The sequence below is a fragment of the Dermacentor albipictus genome, chromosome 5 (assembly GCF_038994185.2).
Source record: "Dermacentor albipictus isolate Rhodes 1998 colony chromosome 5, USDA_Dalb.pri_finalv2, whole genome shotgun sequence".
NCBI lineage: Eukaryota > Metazoa > Arthropoda > Arachnida > Ixodida > Ixodidae > Dermacentor > Dermacentor albipictus.
In genome coordinates, this window is record NC_091825.1 from 57,229,572 (window position 1) to 57,249,286 (window position 19,715).

Below are 19,715 nucleotides of genomic sequence, written 5' to 3' on the forward strand. Positions count from 1 at the left end.
CCGAGACGAGAAGCGTGGCGCACCGGTGCCGTATAACGTTGAGACTTCTTCCTTTGATTGCTGCGCATTCAGTGACACATATTTTATGACCCAAGTTGGCGAGAGGCTCATTGAAGAGCGTAGCATGCCCAGTACATCCATGGCACAGCTGGCTAAAGCACGGGGGTGACAGAAATTTCATTGAAGAACGACACAAACCCAGGCATGTGGGGTGTACCCTGCCTAAGCGTCAGATTGATGTCCTTGAGAAACCTTTGTAACATGGGTTTGATTCCGTCTAGGTTAGGAGAAATTAGAAGATAGGGTGTGGCGTACCAACCTTTGTCACGAACCTAAGCGCAAAACTATAATTCAAGTACCTGCATGTAATAGATGACATAACCATACCACCGTTAGCTTGCTGTCTTGTTTCCATCGCACGCGAAGCGGGGTACGATGGACAAAGTGTTACTGAGCAGGTAATTGCGATTTTGCTCGGTCACGGTGTTTCCACACCCAGAAGTGTAATCAAAGTCTAGGAAAAGTACTCTTGACAAACTTAAGCAAGGAAAGCCTCGAGATTACCTGGTTACCTGAAAGAGATAGCAGAATTCCGCGAATGATTTGTATCACAACAGAAAGAGAGACACATTTGCTCCACCACCTGCCCTTGACGTGAGCGCAAGCTTACTACCAATGAAAAGACAGTGCGTTAAGGGCTTACTACACCAGTTTCCCGATTGCTTCTTGTCGGCATCGAGAGTCGAATGGACGCCACTAACGAAGCACTGGATTACCACGGAGAAGAGAGCGAGACCAATCCGACAAAATCCGTACTGTATAGCGCCGAGAGAACATGAATCGACCCAAGAGCATGTGAAGAAAGCACTTGACGACGTTATGCTGTGTACGCTTTTCTGTCTGCTACCACAAGTTTAATATGCCATAAAGAAAGACGTACAGCTATTACCTCGTCCGGACCATTCTCTCGACAGGCTGACAGGCCTGCCACTTGTTATCAATGAACCTAACGAGAAGATATTAGCAAATCGAGCCCGATGTGACATACAGAGAAAAGAGTGCTTTCGTAGCGCTTGACGGGCTTTGGGAATTCAAGATCCTACTTTTTAGTTTCAGCTCAGCTTGGGCAACTTTTCAGCGACTCATGGAAACAGTTCTTTCAGGCCTGACGTGGCATACATGCCTGGCGTACGTCAACGATGTTATTATTTGTTCAGAAACGTTCGATGAACACCTAAGATGGCAGCCGTCTGTTTTACAAGCGATGCGCTCCGCCGGCATAAGACTGGAGCCGAAAAATGACACTTCAGTTTCGAGGAACTCCATTTTTAGGTCATGTTGTAAGTCATCAAATTGCTCACCCCGACTGCGACAACGACGTCTACGGACTAGGCAGTGAGATGTTTACTAGGTGGGTGCGTGTGTTTATCCCAACTTTATGGCCGCTAAGGGATGACCATGCTCAATGCAATGTTACCAAATGAGTGCGAAGATACAGGTATGGACGTCGGATCTTTCGCGCAACGGGCGGAAGAAGCGAGACAGCTCGCCAACATCTGAATCACCCGACAACAGGACTACGACGCACGACGTTACAATGTACGGCACCGATACGTCAACTATGAGCCAGACCAGAAAGTATGCATTTCGAGTCACGTGCGCTCTCTGGGACTTTCAAAAAAGCTACTCGGGAGGCACTCTGGTCCGTACAAGGTTGCACGGCGCCTCAGCGACGTCAACTAGGAGATCATCCCTGATAGCCATCCTTTCTGCTGGGAATGACAGCGTCCACCAAGAGTCGTAAAACATTGTGCGCCTTTTGCCCTATTCCCCTATTTGCCACTTTGTTTTGCCAATTGAAGTATGCGGACCTCGTTTTCGACGATATCTTCCTGCCGTTTCATAAGCACCAGGAGCATGCTCTTTCTCTAGAGGGCGCCGAATGCCACATGCAATATGCCGCATCTGGAGAACTACAAAATCTTGCACAGTTAGAAGAGAAGACGACATTCACGCCGAACCTTTCCAGAATTGGCCTGCACTGTTTTCTCAGTTCATAGTGTTTGCTCTTCGGGACAATATTTAAGATCAACGAGCGAGAAGAAAAATAAAATAAAATAACGCGCACGCATTCGCTCGCACACAAACTCGAAAAATGCCAACAGTGAGCTCCACAAAACGAACGAAGTCGGAAGAAGGGTTCCGTAGCAAGGCCATTGAAAAAAAAAAAAGGTGTTCACCTCTGGTGTGGAGCGAAAAGATCAGAGATGGAACACATTTTTACCTATGTTGTTCCACTTTGTTCATGTCATGGTGCTCACTTCTGCTCATTTCCAAGTCTGTGTGCCAGTGGAGGCGTGTGCGTCTTTTTCTTTAATTTCTTACTTTTATCTCTTGTTATACAAGCAGTAGCGTGCCAAATCTTTTGCTCGGCTTATTTTTCCCCTTGTCGTGAAAATTTATCTTGCCTGTATGCACTTACTTTGAAGCACTAGTTGATTCACATGGTTTCCTTGTGATACTTCTTGGACTACACAATATTCATGCACTTTGGGTTGGGTACATGGTGTGAATAACGTAACATGATAGCGCGTGTTGAAGAAACTACTCTGCTGTGCTAGCGGTCAGCCCTAACGCAACAGCAACACTCTCAGCAGTTTATCTCGCGGTATACAAAATGCAAACTGTGAAATCTTTTTGTTCACTTGTGTTCCTTGAGTTGTGCAGCACAGCATGGTGTTCGTACGTTTTTTTTACAACTTGTGTTAGTGGTAAGGCAGTGAGTCATGCAAGAACGGTGGGGCCAGACGGCAGCCTGCGCTGCTTTGCTCGGGTGTTGGGGCACAGGAATGCTTACGTACGAACTACGCGGGAGCATGCAAACGAGCTGCACTAGCAAGGAGAGAACGAAGAGAAAGTCACTTAAACGGGGAAGCGTGCAATAGAGACTGGGCGCGCAAAAAGAGCAACAAGAAACAGCAGGCAAATTATTCGTGCATTCTTTAGAACTGCAATATTTATGCGCAATGACGGCTTCGCTCACTGTCATTACATTTCCCGTCGTGGTCATCAGGGGTTTGCTGCTGTACATGCGAACGCTGATGCGTTAGGGCAACTTGTTAGCTCAGGCTAGTAGCTTATAATGCAAGTAATGTAAGTAATGTCACCAGATTTCGTGTCAGAGATGGTGCCCATCAACGAGGTCGTCGTGCCTAAATGAAGGTAGCGATAAAGATACACATTTGCGGTAAGGAAACAAGTGTTGGGCAAATACAATTATTTTTTCTGCACATGTCTGTTTAAATATTTGTTGCACTTTGCTCCAGGAACCAGTACAGCCCCTTGTACGCCACCTACACACCGAGCATAAACCACCTGTGTAAGTATTCCAGCCGCGGAAATGTGATGTTTCCACTAAAATAAGTATACATGGTAAGCGTTACCGGCCGTGCAGGCGACTAATGCTATGTTCACACTACGGTCGTAACGCGCGTAACAGCTCTTTTGGCGTATCGAACGTAACGGCTGTAGAAAACGTTACGGCAGTTAAGCCGGCTCCTTTGTTCACATTTACTGCTGCTTAAATTACGGCTTTACAACAGGCCAATCAAATTTGGCGCTGCAGAATCGACGTCAGCCGCGGTCCAATATGGCTCCTGCCAACATGCGAGCGCTGGCCGAGATCGAAGAAATTCACGCTCAAAACAAACTTATAGTCATGCATTCAATCGCACAAAGACGACGAAGGCGACGCAGAAGGGTTTAGGTGCGGCAAGTATTTCTCGACAGGGCCGTGGACGGCGATTTTCACAACCTTTTCGCCGAGCTCCGAGTTGGTGACGCTGCGATAATTCATAACATCATGCGCATGTCGCCCCAGCAGTTCCGCTTCCTTGAAAACCTAATGAGACCACTCATCGAAGTTCGGAGCACGCATCTGCGGCCATCGATTTCCTCGGCGGATAAACCAGATGAACTGAAAACAGTCCCGCAAGGCGCACTGCAAAAAGTTTCACGAACACAGCCAATCGTGCGCACGGAATGGCGGAATGGTACTTCCCGCGCCCGGAGCGTTCTGCAGACGGGAGGACGGAAGTGTCGTCACCTGTTGTTGAAAGCCGAAAGCTTATCGGTCATTGGCTGTGTCGCAACGGTCGTAACATAACAGTCGTAAATGTTGCCGACCCTTTAACACTCTCACCCACGATTTTTGCGAGAATTGTGCACGTTGGTACCTTTACGTTCGCAGTCTGAACTAGACGCATACGCTTGTTGCGCTTCCGCTTACGCATGTTACGAAAAATCGGCGCCTTACGAACGTAGTCTGAACATAGCATAACGCTAGAAATTACGTAGTGCGAAGGTATGCTTAAAAATACTAGACTTCAAACTCGTCGAACATATTTTGGAGATTATTCTGTGTATTTTGGGTGGAATGCGATTTATTTCGAGGTATTTGAAAAAAATAGTGCAATTTATATGTAGCAGAACTTACGCTACAGAAGCACAGCCCATCACATCATGATATTGCAGATCTCGTGCTACTTTCGCCTATTTCTACTATGTTTCTAGCGTAGGAGTTTCCGAAGATGTGAATGTCATCCTTATCTTCCTTTGAATGCGATTTATTCTTCTCTTACTTACATGCACATCACGTGCTCTTACCTCAGCACCAGCAATAACTGTACTTTGCTTCCAGCCTTACGAAGCTGGTGACCAGACTTTGCCTCTCCTGTCTTCTACAAGTGCATACTACCCAACATGACTTAGCCCAACCTAACCTAACCTATTCGAACCTAACTTAACCCACGCAACTTAAATTTTTTATTTCGATTTCAGTGTCCACTTTGACAATGTGCATCGAGTGCAGTGAATATTGCAGATTTGCTTCCGTCACTCAGCCGCTGAAACGAAGGAAGGAGTTTTCTTCTACTCAGAAGGACTGAAGTTCATAGGACTCTCGTATTGCCCTTAAAAGCTGGAAAGTATGACCTAAAAAATTAAGTGTCCTGATAATTTTCGTGGCAGATTGGAATCAAATGCTTTCATAGGAGTTGAAATTGCGAGGCGTTCCCACGCACTACATGTTGTGCGCATTGGGCAAATATTTTATCTGTGTGTGTCTAGTCATTGCTTCGAGGAAAATGCTTCCTCGGTACTTAATTTTTTAGAACCTAATGCCAGTACCGATACGAAATATTGTATGCAGGGCCTGAAGTGCAAGACAACAAATGCAACCAGAAAACACTAAACGACAGGGCGAAGAGAAGAACACAGACCATAGCATCTTGAGCGCTGTGGTCTGGGGTCACTGTGGTCTGTGGTTCCTTCGGCCTGTCACCTAACGCTATTTTCTGCTCGTAATCATGAACCACCCAGCCCAAATGCTTACCTTACAACATATAATCTCAATCAGTACAGTGCCTGCATGTATGTAAAGTAAATGAACATTTATAAATGGTTTAAAGCCAGCACACTTGCTTGCTTTGCCATAAAACAAAGTACACAGATTACGTAGCAACAATTGAACAAGAGTGATAGCAACAATGCTGGTGCACACGTTTGGAACAGTCGTTATATTGACAACAAGCAAACGCATGGTGCACAGATGCACCCGCGCTCGCACTCACAAGCACGCACACTAAGTTATGAACGATGATGAGATTAATTCCTCATTTTCACCGTTCTTCTTGATATTCACAGTGCTAACTTTTGAGGAAGCCCTTGTATTCTAGCACTTTGCAGAAATATGAAGGCGATGCACATAATGATGATGCATATATATATATATATATATATATATATATATTGTATGCATATATTGTATATATATATGTATGTATATATATATATTGTATATATATATATATATATATATATATATATATATATATATATATATATATATATATATATATATATATATATCCTTTTACAATATTGAAGTATTCAGTAATCGAGTGATATGTCTTCATGTGCTGCATGCGTACTTCCATTCGATATTGTTGTTGAAACCGGGCTAGCTTTGTTGCTAGCCTTCCAAACAAACATATCGGCATTTTCCAACTATGTTTCAATCAATTTCACTGAAATTGAATTCCAGACGTGCCCATGGGTGTGTTCACCAAGCCAATCTTCCGCAACAGCCAAAAGAAGTGAGTGCCCAGCAAGATGGAATTGACAGAACGGAGCCCTGCGAGTAAAAAGCAGCATTAGAATCGGCACATCATGCACGGTGCACGCAGTACTGTGGATGCCGTCACGGCTGCGATTAGTTCGGCTATTATAGCGCCTATGGCAACCGAGTGCATAGCTTGGTAATATAGGAGCTTGGTTAGGGAGGGCACCCACTCGGAACCTTAGATCCATGTCAGCCCGCGTTAGTCTGTGAAAGAAGCTCATCTGCTAGGCCATGTTTGTGACGCTAACGATGGCGTCCCCACGTTCTTGAAGGGAACTAAAAATCATTCGAGTGTTGCTAACATATAACTAGGGTACCGCATCACGTGATGCGAATTCCGTGCAGCGAAGCTATATAGCGAAGTTATGTTCTTTTGGAGTGCTGTATACTTGGCTACTCGGCAACCTGTTGATGGATTTGGCTAAAAATCTCTAACTCAAAACCGCTACTGTTTCATCGGATCGTGGCTTTTAGTTTCCTTGGATTGTAACTTTTTGTTAATTTATCGATCGGCGCGAAGCGTGCCTAATACCTGAGAAGTCTTCAGTTTGTCACCGATCGTATAGGGATGGAGTTTTGAGAATCGAGATTTAGCGAGTGACACGAACACTGTTCTGCGTCTAAGATACGCCCGAGCAGCCGCGATTGCTTTTTTAATGTACTGTGATGTAGATATAAATAATTGAAAGACTTGACCCACGATAGCAGATCCAACGAGCGATGACTGTGCCTTCCGCCATTGCTGTAATCTGAGCATTCTCTTTCGCTCGGGCACAATTTCGTCCAGTAAATGTTAAGGCTTTCAGCTCGCGGTCTTAGGTAGTGCTTGCACTGTGCAAGGCGTTAATATTATTGGATAAAGCTCTTACTATTCATGCCTCGGTATGACCGTCGAGGGATGCCGATAAGCTGTTGGGCGCAGTGAAGGGGCTCCTTGGTTAAGAGAGGCTCAAGCAGAATGAGTGATCGCATACTGTGATCCAAGTTGTTGTTCTTACTTTACTACAGGTCATTTATTCTACGCATGCTTTATATTCACTGGGGCTTGGCAATATGATCGTATTTGTTGGCCCTTGCCATCCGCCGAAGCAGCCGGCAGCTTCATTCTGCCTATTTGCTGAAAAAAAAGAAATATATACAATTAATGAAAATCACTTTAGCCTTTCTCGACTCTTGCAAAATCGGAACTAAAGTTTCAGCCAAGCTGTTTCTTTGGAGCAGTTGAACGCAAATTTCAGTGGTTTGTAGTTAAACAACACACTATAAAAACGTTGGGTGCAAGGTACTAGCCAGTTCGAAATCTTGCCCGCATAAAAAGCTTTTAGGTACTCGGAGAGCTTTATTTACCAGGGAAGTAACCATCGCCTCACATTTTACTTTTGAAAACGTTGTCCATATTGTTGCCCCATTTTTCGCTAAATGTGATCTCGGTGGCGTTCACAGTTCACAGTTCCCAAGGCAGCGGGATAAATCCTGCATTGTTCGTAATACGCACTTGTAACCAACGCTCGCCATCGCTTGCCTGTATATTACGTACTTGTAAGGGCAAAATTAGTCCGCACGCTTATGATTTCGTCTACATGTACTTAATATTCCCCTAATATGAAGAAGATGCTTCGTTTCGTTCAGCGATGACACCCGGGAAACCAACTACAAACACTGTATGAAGCAAGCATAAAAGTATAGAAAAGACGAAAGTTTAGTAAATATGTGCAACGCTTCTAATTAAGCCATGAACGCTAAAGCTTTGGCGCACAATGATCACTTTACACACCTCCCTTTTCGCCGTATCTGATGTTGGTTTCTTGCACAATTGTTTTACAACTGTGGCAAACAATGCGGATAGCGGCACGACGACACTCAGCGACGGTTGCGTAGGCAAATTTCTACTGGGGCTGCAATTACCCTACACAGATTAAGCATTCATCGTGTATCAATTACAGCACGCTTCCTCGTTTAATGAGACATAAAGAACGCGATTACCACAAATCACCAGGAACTCCTCCTATAATGCATAGGAATTGGGAGAAGACGAGTTATTCAAGAATTACTTGGGAAGAACAATATATAAGCTTCGAACTTTCGATACCCTTCACTCATAAAGCCGCCCCCGCGTCCTGTATAAATATAGGAAATCCCGGTAATTTTTGGTCCTCCGAGAGAATAGGGGAAATCTAAGCGCTTCGTGTATCAACTCTAAACAAGCCAAAAAACGATGGTTTAACAATTTCATTTATACCATCACATAAAACCGCATACTCCAACATCGGCCTTGATGCTGCCTTTATAATTTGCCATATTTGTTGAAACGTATAGACTAGGTGAGTGATGGTTCTTTTTTTTCAGAATGCCACGAAAACTGGCGTATAATGTTTATCCGCGCTCGTGTAGCCGCATAACAGCTTCTCTGTAAAAGAGAACACTGCACGCACATTCCGCCGTAGGAGCAGGAAGCTGCTGAAGATTAGTGGACGGGGTAGATATCAAAAGGAGAGAGAGAGAGAGAGAGAGAGAGAGAGAGAGAGAGAGAGAGAGAGAGAGGTGAAGTATGTTGCTGAACGATGCGTACCAAAGAATACATGAACCAGAAAAGCGGCAACCACAAAATGTGCATGCTTTTCAAGGTGCTAGGACTAAATAAAAAGAACGTTATGCGCGCTGAAGCAGCAGGTGAATTCAGTGCCTCAAAAATGAGAAACACGTTACTCGTGGGGCTTAATACAACGGAAAACACCATGCAAAGTTCAACATTGTCTTTCTAGAGAGGAAGAATCTGTAACTGAAGTACTTTCTTTGCTTTAGTGCTCTCATGCTTCTTTACCGTCAGCGCAAATCATTCGATCATTTCAATATGCCCCACGGTTATTTTAACAGCGGACTTGCGTACTTATTCTTTCAACTGGACCGCAATGCAGCCTTCTTCAGCTATCGGTTCAGATACATTTATTGTTATACTAGTTATGGATTGACTAATTGAACTAATTTCTCTTTCTCTTGCATGCTGTCGCAGCCGCATATTCACTGCAGCCGCCAGCTACCTGGTGATGAGCGGGTTCATGAAGGCCTTGACAATGAGTGGTGAGAGGACGCACTATTTATTCGCGCAGTCATTGCGTGCAGACTAGCACAGGTGGTAACTTCCCTGAATAACCAGCTCTTTAGGAGCCGGAAGATTCCAGAGCACATACGCGAGCTTGCACAGGGAATTCCGCGTTCTCTGCCTTCAATTGGGGATCAAGACAATTGAACATGGTAGCAACATGCGACAGAGAGGCACACGAACAAACTACTATCGCAGATATATAAAAATGTGAGCAACTTGGACACGTAAAGACCGCGAAGCTGTAGCAGTCATTTTTCGCATCATGCAAGGAGTCATATAACATTAGTTTTTGCCGCCACCTCAAACCTACACAAGACTTTGCGCTGCATCCGGTGGAGTTCCTTCGAAGTATACGCGCGTAATTTCAATGCACTTCTATACAGCGTTTTTTCATGGGCGCCACCATATTACTACGCAGTGACGGTATCTATGGGCAGTCGGCATACTGGTTTGGGCGAGCGCACCGTTTTGCACGGCATGTATACGTTGGGCGGTAGTTTCTGTGGTTTGTATTCGTGCTCATGCGGTCTGTTTACTATGACTTGGCGTCTATACGTGCAAAATGGTTCTGTGAGATGTACTATAGCTGTGCCTTACCAGCACAGTTATACTTCGTATAATAAATATTGTCGGAGTTGGGTGGAGCTAGGCTCTAAATGAGAAATCTTCCCGGAGTTGAGCCGGAGTTGCGTGATGAATGAGATTATTTGCCTAGAGTTGGGTGTTGTGCTTTAAATAAAAATTGTTGCCTTAGTTGGGCTGCAGGCATGTTTTCTATGAGAAGTCTTGCTGGAGTCGGGCTCGGGTTGCGCGTTGATTCACAAAAAGTTGTTGCCATGGTAGTCCCATAGCTTTACTTTATACCTGAAATCTTGCCATAGTTCAGGCTTAGATGTGCACTAAATCAGAAATCATGCCAAAGTTTAGTAGCAGTAGCGCATTAAATGAGAAATTTAACCGAAATTGGGTCGGAGTTCTCCTTTCACTTAGAAATCTTGCCGGAGTTGGATGGAGTTGTTCTTTAAATCGTAAATCTTGCCGATGTTGAGCGCTAGTGGTGCATTAAATGAGAAATCATAGTCGACTTTAGTCGTAGTTGTGACCTAAATCAGAAATGTTGCTGATGTTGAGCCGGAGTGTTGCTTCAAATGAGAAATCGCGCCGGAGGTGAGTGGAGTTGGGGTTTAAATGAGAAACCTTGCCGGGGTTGACCTGGACGTATGCTTTATATTAGAAATCTTGCCAGTGTTTGGTGCAGTTTAGCTTTAAATCACATATCTTGCCGAATTGGGGTTGGAGTTGCGCTTTAATTCAAATGTTGCCGGAGCTGGGCCGGCGGTGTGTTTGAAATACAAAGTTTTGGCAGAGCTAGACGGAGTTGTGCTTTAAATCAGAAATCTTGCCGGAGTTGAGCCGTACTTGAACCATAGTAATGCATTAATAAAGAAATCATGCGTAAGTTTAGCCGCAGCAGTGCAATAAATCAGAAATCTTGCAGAGTTCACTCGGAGTATTGGCTCAAATCAGAGATCTAGGCCGAACTGGGCAGGAGTTGTGCCTCAAATTACAATTTTTGCTGGAGTTGGGCCGGAGGTGTGCTTTAAATCAGAGATGTTGCTGCAGTGGGGTCACACGTATACATTACATCGGAAATTTTGCAGAAATTAGGTGAATTTGGGCGTTAAATGAGAAATCTTGCGTGGATTGAGCCGGAGATTCGCTTTAAATCGGAAATGGGGCCGGAGGAGTAGGACGGAGGTATGCTTGAAATCAGAAATGTTGCTCTAGTTGGGAGGAGTTGAGCTTTAACTCAGAAACCCTGGAGGAGTTGAGCCGTAGCAATGAATTAAATGAGGGACCACGTACATATGAGCCGTAGTAGTGCATTAAAGCAGGAATCTTACCGGAGTTAAGCCTGAGTATTGCTTCAAATTAGAAATATAGCCGTAAGTGGGTCGGAGTTGTGCCTTACATTAGGACTCTTGCTGTAATTGAGCCGGAGTTATGCTTTAAATCAGAAATGATGCCATTGCTGGGCAGCAGGTAGGCTTTATATCCTAAACCTAAGAAAAATCAGTTCTGTCTTTTACATGCATATGAATAGGTGACGTAGCAGTTGGGGCCGAGCTAAAGCTTGCTCAATTTTCTTTGGGTCTTTCACCCATTTTCGCGGTTGATTGGAGGTCTCATTGGTAGGTCGGTCGCTGGTTATAGGTTGGTCTCCTGTGGTCGGGACCGGGCAGAGGAGATGTTTGTTCATTCGCTCTCTTTGTCAGTAACTCTCCCTCTATTGTTCATACGTTCGCTTGTTCTTTCGGACTATTCGCTTACATTGACAATCATGGTCGACGTTTTCTGCAAATATCTTGTCTTTCATGACAAAAACTGAGACGTAGCGTGTGAGTGTTTTGCGCAACATAACACTAGGGTGATAGGGTAACCGAGGGGTCGAGTTTATATCACCAGCGCTCCCGTGAAGCTGAAGCAAGCGTAGCTGCAATAAATGTGTCTTAAAGTGGAGTTTGCTTCTTACACGGAAATTGCCGCTTGTCGCTCATTTCTCGGCGGATATGTGGACATCGCGGGTAACTTAGCATGTACTGGCCGTTGTATTGCCGAGTATGCATCTTGGGCCACTGGGAATGTGTCCGAATAGACAACTGGCCGCCATCTGCTGTTTGGCATATTTGACAACTTGTGTCATAAGGTATCTGACATTTGGCATGAATCTGAACACACAACTTCAACACAGGGTACATGCAACTGGGTAAGTGTGCACTGTTCCCACAACAAGCATCACGCATCAAGCAGTGCCTGCGTTCTCGCGATGAAGGTAGCGAACAGCCGCAATCGCCATGGCTATGCTCGCGGCATCCGCTACTGCGGCTACCTCGCTGACAAGAAACGAATCATTTCGATTCCAGCATTGTGTTTGACCTTGGTGTTTTGTAATGTTGTTAGCATTCTTCGGGACTTCCCTGAAATTTCAGGAGACTACATTTTAGGCTTTTCCTGCCACGTTGGGTCACTCGGTCGTCCATGATGTGAAGCATCGGGCTGTTGTGCCGAGGGAACACCATTCGAAACCAACCGTCGGACCAACTTTAGACGTTGGGTAGGCTCCACTGGGTATGTGTCGCTCTACTATTAACGCAATTGACGCCACCGTCGGTCACTTGGCAGGTGCCACTGGGTGTGTTCCGCTCTTCAGTGAGACATGAATCGTTAAAGATTTCTCCTGTGCTGGGCATGATCGGACCCACGGCATGTATATCGAGGCAGCGTTGTCGCCTGGGTATCCATTTTCTCAGGAGCCACGCGAGGATTTCACGGTGGTGCCGATAAATGGCGCAACGTGCCCAGTGCGAATTGCGATAGAGGAGCCCGGCTCCAGTAGACGCCTCATGCAGGACGTGTATTGGCCTTGGCAATATGATTTGTGGCAACGTTGCCTCAATGCAAATTGTATTAAAGTCGACATTCATTGTGAATTACATTCTCACGGAATTATTGGTTGAAGCGTATCTATAGAAAAGAAGAATGAAAGAGGACATTATACAACTTAACCTCAGGCAGCAGTCGAACCCGCATTCTGAGCTGTATGTTCTACCAATCTTGCAACGCCGGTGCCCACATCAGGCACCAAAAGTGCAAATCTGCAACTCTGCACGAAAAATACACGTCTGAGCGCTATTAGGCGCATCCGTTTAGTGTCTGAAGCCGAGAAATCAGATGTATGAGTTGGCAGCTTATGCAGAATTGCCATAATGTTTCAGCTCTTTTCGCAATGTTCTGCTTACAAATTTCTTTCTGCTGCAGATTTCCGAGCTTGTTGAGTTTGCGGCTTCAAAACATACTTCTATGGCTCATTTACAGAGTTTTAAATTTTATACCTGAGCCTTTCTAAGTCTTAAAAATTTATTCATCATTTTTAGGCACACATAATAAAAATAACCAAAGCAATCTACTCCCTGCAGTCGGTAGACCTTAACATCATCCGTATCAAGTTCAATGCTAGAGATACTGTTTATGTTAGCCTATGTTGGGACCTCCAGGGGCAAAGTCGCTTAGTGTTTCAATTTGAGATGTAGAAGTTGAGATGTAAAAGGCTAACAAACGCGCGAAAATCATATTGACATTTGCCAGCACTGTGGATAAGTAGAGGGCTGACAGATGTGAACTTGAATGTTTATGAATTTGGAAACTAATAGTTCACATCAATTTATCAATATTGCTCAAATAAATATGGTTGCATCACTGCTTCGATGCCAGTTTTCAAAATAAGACGCGTGCGGTGTAGTCACTGAGCCCAACGTGAAAAAGTTTATAACCACATCATGCTATACAGCTAGTTGTCTCCTAAGTGCGCAATGGTCATCTTTGAAACAGGTAGGCCGATGTTGACCGGATTCAGCATTTTTCCGTAGTATAGGTCGGCGCTAAATGCTCTCGAAAAAAAAATTATCGTAAGCTCAGTAAAACCTTGTGGAAAAAAAGTTCAGCTCCCAGAAAAAAAAAGAAAGAAAAAAGGTAGGTATCAGTAGGAGACTCAAGGCTAGAGAAAGGGGGGTGGTTTCCTGTGTAAGTGGCACATTTGAATGCATTTGCAGGAGCCATGGTCACTGACGGCATATTGATGCCTGAGAACTGGGTCGGCTACTCGTGGTCGAGGAAGATGGAGAGGTACGCCACCTGCATGATGGCAGACCGACAGAAAAACGTGAGTGAGCACCACGTATATCGTCACTACTTGCCGTTAGTTTTGTTGGCTGGCTTGCCTACGAGGGCAGGAGCTTGAACACTGGGGCGAGAGTGTGCGGTAATCACGCGTGCTTTAAATATTGCGATAGCGATTATACACACAGTCAAGGCGCCTTTCTGCCGCCGCTTTCGCCGTCGCCGTGAAGTTTCGTATAACGTCTAAGGGCGATAACAGCTTCGGCTTGCGCCGTACCCTGTATGTGCAAGTGAAAGCGTGCGAGGGTGAGCCGGCGGACGCGGCTCAATCTCGCCTGCGCGAACGAGAACGGCAGTAGACGTAAAACCCCTTAAAATTCGTAAAGTACTTCCAAGCTTTGAAGAATGCCGCCTCCTCCTCGCGCGCTGAGGCCGAGGCCAACGCCGCGTCGCTATTAGCCTAATAGCATCACGTGGGCCCTCGCGCCGTGCATCAGTGCCATTTTCGCCCGAGAAGCTCTACGGAGTGGTGAGGAGCGCATGTTGGCGCCGTTGCTACGTTCGAGCAGCGTAGGCGGCGCCACGGTCGAGATGGGAGTGTGAAAGAGAGGAGAAACAAGGAAGAGTGAAGGAGGAGGAGGAGATTATCGCTACTTTACGAAGTTTAAGGGGTTTAGGTAGTGGGTGAGCAAGAAGCACGCCCTCTTGTGTCGCGCGCGAGGAACGGGGCTAAGGCAAGGGAGAGGGAAAGGCGTTCCTCTCCAACCGCTGCTACTTATGGCGCGGCCATGCGGAGGCGGTATCTTGAAAATAATCTGTGACGGGGCCAAAGTGCGTGCGCGCGCGGGCGTCATCTTCTAAGCGATCGGCGATGTTTGCAGAGTTTGCATGGTGCCGGTTGCTTCGTATTCGCTGTGCTTTCGACATTTCCTTCGCATTGAACCGAAAAATACACAAAGGTCCATTCGATCACTGCTGCTGCCGCGATTCCTCACTTAAGCATTTTGCCAGTGATTTTCCGGTCGAATCGAGCGAGATGCGTTCATTTTTACCTGTTGCGCGGCTGACACCGTGCTTGTTAGTTTACTTAAAACACGTTGTCGCGCTAGTCGGTGAACAGATAGAGCGATGTCTCTGTGTGTGTGTTTCTTTTATGCGTTGCATATTGCAATCACTCAGTTCAGCCCTTGGGCGTGGACCGGCAGACACCATTTAACCACGTGACGTGACGTCACGACAGCCGGAGGAAAAGCTGAGCCCCAACTCGCGCGCTCGCGCGCGGCCGCAGCCACCACCTGACTCCCGCTAGGGGCGCTGCGCCGGCGCGTGACGACAGAAATACGTGAGAAACAGAAGGCCGCACCTAGAATATTTTGGAACCACATAAAATTATTAGGCAGGAAGTCAACAACAATACAACAACATATCCTAGACGAAGATGAAAACAGACTCGAAGGAGAAGCGGCAATAAATTACATCCGAAAAGCAACAGCCGAATCTTTCCAAGGCAATGACGAGGTTATACTTGTTAAAAAAAAGAGCATGAAAGAGACCCAAGGGGAAAAGCAGCTGGTGCTAACAAATTTAAACTGGAAGAAAGCGGAAGGGAAAATTCCTAAGCGTACAGCCACAGGGCTAGACGAGGTTCCCATTAGGCTGATAAATGAACTAGGACCAAAAAGTAAGGAAGCTCTGGTGAAAGCAGTGGAAAGAACTTTAAAAGATAGACGAATACCAGACAGCTGGCGACAAAGCAGAATGAATTTGATTTATAAAGGAAAGGGGGAGAAAGACAGAGTTCACTCGTATAGACCGTTGACCATTACATCGGTAATATACAGGCTAGCAATGCAGGCAATCAAATTAAAGCTTCAAGCATGGACAGAGAATAATGGCATTTTGGGAGAGCTTCAGAATGGTTTCATAATAGGTAGGTGTTTGGATGACAACTTGTTTGTTCTTACTCAGTGTATTGAAATATCAAAAGCAGAAATCAGACCGTTGTATGTGGCCTTTTTAGACTATACAGGAGCCTACGACAACGTGGACCGCAACATATTGTGGGATATCCTGGAACGGGAAGGCTTAGGTAACGATCGTATACAGCTTTTGAGAGAAATTTACCTAGAAAATACTGTTTGCGTTGAATGGGAAGGGATGAGGAGCGAGGAGAAAGTTCATATCAACAAGGGACTGAGGGAGGGGTGCCCTTTATCCCCGCTGTTGTTTATGATGTACATGGTGAGGATGGAGAGGGCGCTAGAAGGAAGTAATATCGGGTTTAATCTCTGATACAAACAGGTGGGTACAGTAATAGAGCAGCAACTCCCAGGTTTATTTTATGCCGACGACATTGTGTTGCTAGCTAACAAGCAAAGTGATTTGCAACGTCTGGCTAATATCTGTGGACAGGAAGGCAACGATTTAGCCTTGAAGTTTAGTGTTAGAAAATCACGTGTTATGGTATTCAATGAAAACAGTGCACACAGACAGTGGAGATACAGGGCCAAGAAATACCTCGGGTAACAGAATATAAATACCTTGGTATATGGATAAACGAAGGCAATGGATATATGGAAACACAGGAAAAAACCATAACAGTGAAGAGGAAGAGAAATGCAGCTATAATGAGGCACAGAGCGCTATGGGGATACAATAGGTACGAGGTCCTCCGAGGTATGTGGAAAGGTGTAATGGTTCCAGGACTTACTTTTGGAAATGCGGTTGTTTGCTATAAATCAGGGGTACAATCAGGACTCGACGGGAACCAAAGGTCAGTGGGCCGCCTCGCATTGGGCGCTCACGGGAAGACTACAAATGAAGCTGTGCAGGGTTATATGGGCTGGACTAGTTTTGAAGTGAGGGAAGCTTGCAGTAAAATTGAGTATGACCAACGGCTGAGGAATATGGAAGAAAGTAAATGGTCTGGGAGAGTGTTCAGGTATCTGTACAGGAAAAACATTGATTCACAGTGGAGGAAAAGAACTAGGAAGCTTACCAGCAAGTATGCGGCCTGTAGGGTGGACAACATAACAACAAAGGTCAAGCGGAAAGTCAGAAAAGCTGAATTAATCTCATGGGCGGCGGCAATGGAAAAGAAACCTGCCATGAGTAACTACTTAGAGGAAAAAACGAAATCAGGAAAGAAACCATTTATGATGACTCAAAGGGAAGCTCATTACTTTTCGAAGCGAGATCAGGATGCCTTAGAACACGCACCTATAGAGCGAGATATAAGAAGGAAGAAGAAGCGTGTGCTTGCTGCGGTAAAGCTAGGGAAACCACAGAGCATGTTTTATTAGAGTGTGAATACGTCTACCCAGCGCTCGATTTAGGCACCACTGGCCTCCTTGAAGCCCTTGGGTTCAGAGGGAGCAGTGGTAAAGCAAACATGTCCGCAATAGACATTAGTAGGAGGTGACTGGAGGATTGGTGGAAGAAAAGTAGGGAAACGACAAAACACGGAGACGTACAAAAGCACAGTTCGCAATAGGGGATCAGAAAATTTGGGTGTGGTAGTTCATAGTGTTTTTTTTTTCATTGTTTAACCTAGGAAGAATATTAGGCAGTATAGTAGCAAGAGCTTGGTGGCGCAACCCACCGCCCCGTTCCAAAGGGGACGCTGATAACATCCATCCATCCATCCACGTCACGGAGGAATAGCTGGGCCCCAACTGGCGCGGTCGCGTGCGGCCGCAATTGCGTGGGCGCGCAATATGCAACGCATTCTTGGCTTAACCAAGCTAAGCCTGGCCACTTTTTACGCCTTCCTTCAGTCGCGCTTATATATTATATAAATATTTAGTATGTAAGCGAATGTTCACAAGTTTATGCGGCCTATAAAACAACTATCCTTACTTCGTATAGCTATCTACTAATTTGCTATGGCGATCGGTGCGGCGCCTTTCGGACGATACTGTGTCTTTTTGATATAGAAACATTTCATGTTATTGTTTTTGTGGCTTCGACCATCGAAATTGGTGTAGCCACGTGGACAGAGCTCATCAAGAGCCGAGGTGATAATAGAACGTTTTAGTACTGCATACGTTCCATACGTAAGAACATTCTGCAAAGTGCGCATGTGCAGAACGTAACACGAACGGTACGTGATGCGAATGCGGCCGCCGCGTGCGCACGCATCTGATTCTTGCGCGCGTACGTGGGGAGCCTCGCGGGCTGCCCTCGTGGTTCTCGTTTGTTCGGGAGTGCGCGAGACAAAGGTGTTTCGCAACATGGCGGCGTCGAAGGCGACCAGCGGAAGGCTGTCCTTTTCCATGGCCTAAGATTTGGCTTTACAGCGTGATGTTAACGCGCAGAACCCATTCCAGGATCCTGCACGTTGGGAATCCTTCGCAAAAAAATATGAATTTGGTTTCACAGAAAGTGTTCAGTGTGCGCTGTTGGCACGCACACATTACGTCATCTTGGCGAGAACAACGGCGTCTATAGCTCGAACGATGGTTCGACACGCTGCCGTACGCAGCCAACGCGCTCAGACGCACCCGGCGTCTAACGACGCTCGCCCGCTTACATACGTAGGTGTTTCCGTGAACTAAAATTCCAGGGTCTTTAAGATCTCTCTTAGCAGGCGAACGGCGAAAGCCTACTCTTCCTCCTCATATCATTCGTGTCTTTATCTTTGCCTCTTCCCTTTCTCTTCTTTCCTTTACTCAATACTGCTCACTGCGAAGCATTTTCACTAATTTGTGATCAATTGCGGTCATTACAAGCCGTCGTTAGAGATGTTGGTCGTATCGTAGGAATTGACATTATTGACGTTGTATCCTTCAAAGCACGCTTAGGCATATTGTTTCCATAATTCATCACAACTAAACCTTACTGCACACCTAATAAGTAAATACCTTTAGCGAAGTTGTTAGCTTTTGTTTGTTTGTATTGTATTGCGTTAACATTGTTAGAGACGTTCTTTCATCTTCACTAGCTGCCATTTGTATAATTTCTTTGTACTCCTTTTTTGCTACTTCACACAGTCGTTTTGTTTAATTTATCGTGGTATTTATATTGTTAGATATTTGTTATTTCATGTTTACTCGCTAACAATGTAGAATTTGTTTGTACGCCTTTCTAATTTCCTGCATCCTCCCTTCACGCAAAGCTCCTTCAGGAGCCTGTGACGTAACTCAATAAAAAATAAGTCATTATAAGTCATTAGTGATCACAATTGTGGTCATTACAAGCCGTCTTTAGGCATATTGGTCAGTTCGGAGACATTAGTAGTCATTACTAATCTGGATTAACTCCTACCAACCTCTATTACAACGTTATCGTTCACAAACTGTCACTATCAATCATTTTCTTTTTTTTATTCCGTCTTTAATCTGTCTTCATAAGGCATGATGACGCTTCAGCGGATACTCCGGCGCTCAGGTCTGCTGACACAAACTTCACCATGAGCCTAGAAAAAAGGTTTTCGTCCTAAAAGCCCTGCCGGGACACGCACTGCTACGTTTCAAAGTGCTTACGTGCTGCGTACGTATCGTCATGGCGCAGTACTAAAGCTACCTAATGTTACTCGGGTAATCGGATAATGTCGGGTAAAGTGTGCGACAACATTGCAATACAATATGCGGAAATCCAGCTTAAGTGGCAATTCGATTAATTGCAGCACACCGATCTTAACTGTGTTCACTTTGTCTCAGCAGCAGCACCCTGAAGACACGTTACACTAGCTGCGAGACAGTGTTTATTACTGCGTACGTGTACGCAACGGCGTTGCATACGTGAGATCGCTAC

At 45.3% G+C, this 19,715-nt stretch overlaps 1 protein-coding gene across 1 annotated transcript in view; it reads left to right on the forward strand.

Annotated features, from left to right (window-relative positions):
• The window catches only part of LOC135911175 (neprilysin-2-like), a 336,673-nt gene that overhangs the window by 294,758 nt on the left and 22,200 nt on the right, over nucleotides 1-19,715 (forward strand). The window contains exons 15-18 of the mRNA XM_070538401.1: nucleotides 3,327-3,379; nucleotides 6,104-6,155; nucleotides 9,192-9,259; nucleotides 13,895-14,004. Of these exons, the coding sequence (XP_070394502.1) occupies nucleotides 3,327-3,379; nucleotides 6,104-6,155; nucleotides 9,192-9,259; nucleotides 13,895-14,004 (283 nt within the window). The remainder of the gene's footprint in view (nucleotides 1-3,326; nucleotides 3,380-6,103; nucleotides 6,156-9,191; nucleotides 9,260-13,894; nucleotides 14,005-19,715) is intronic.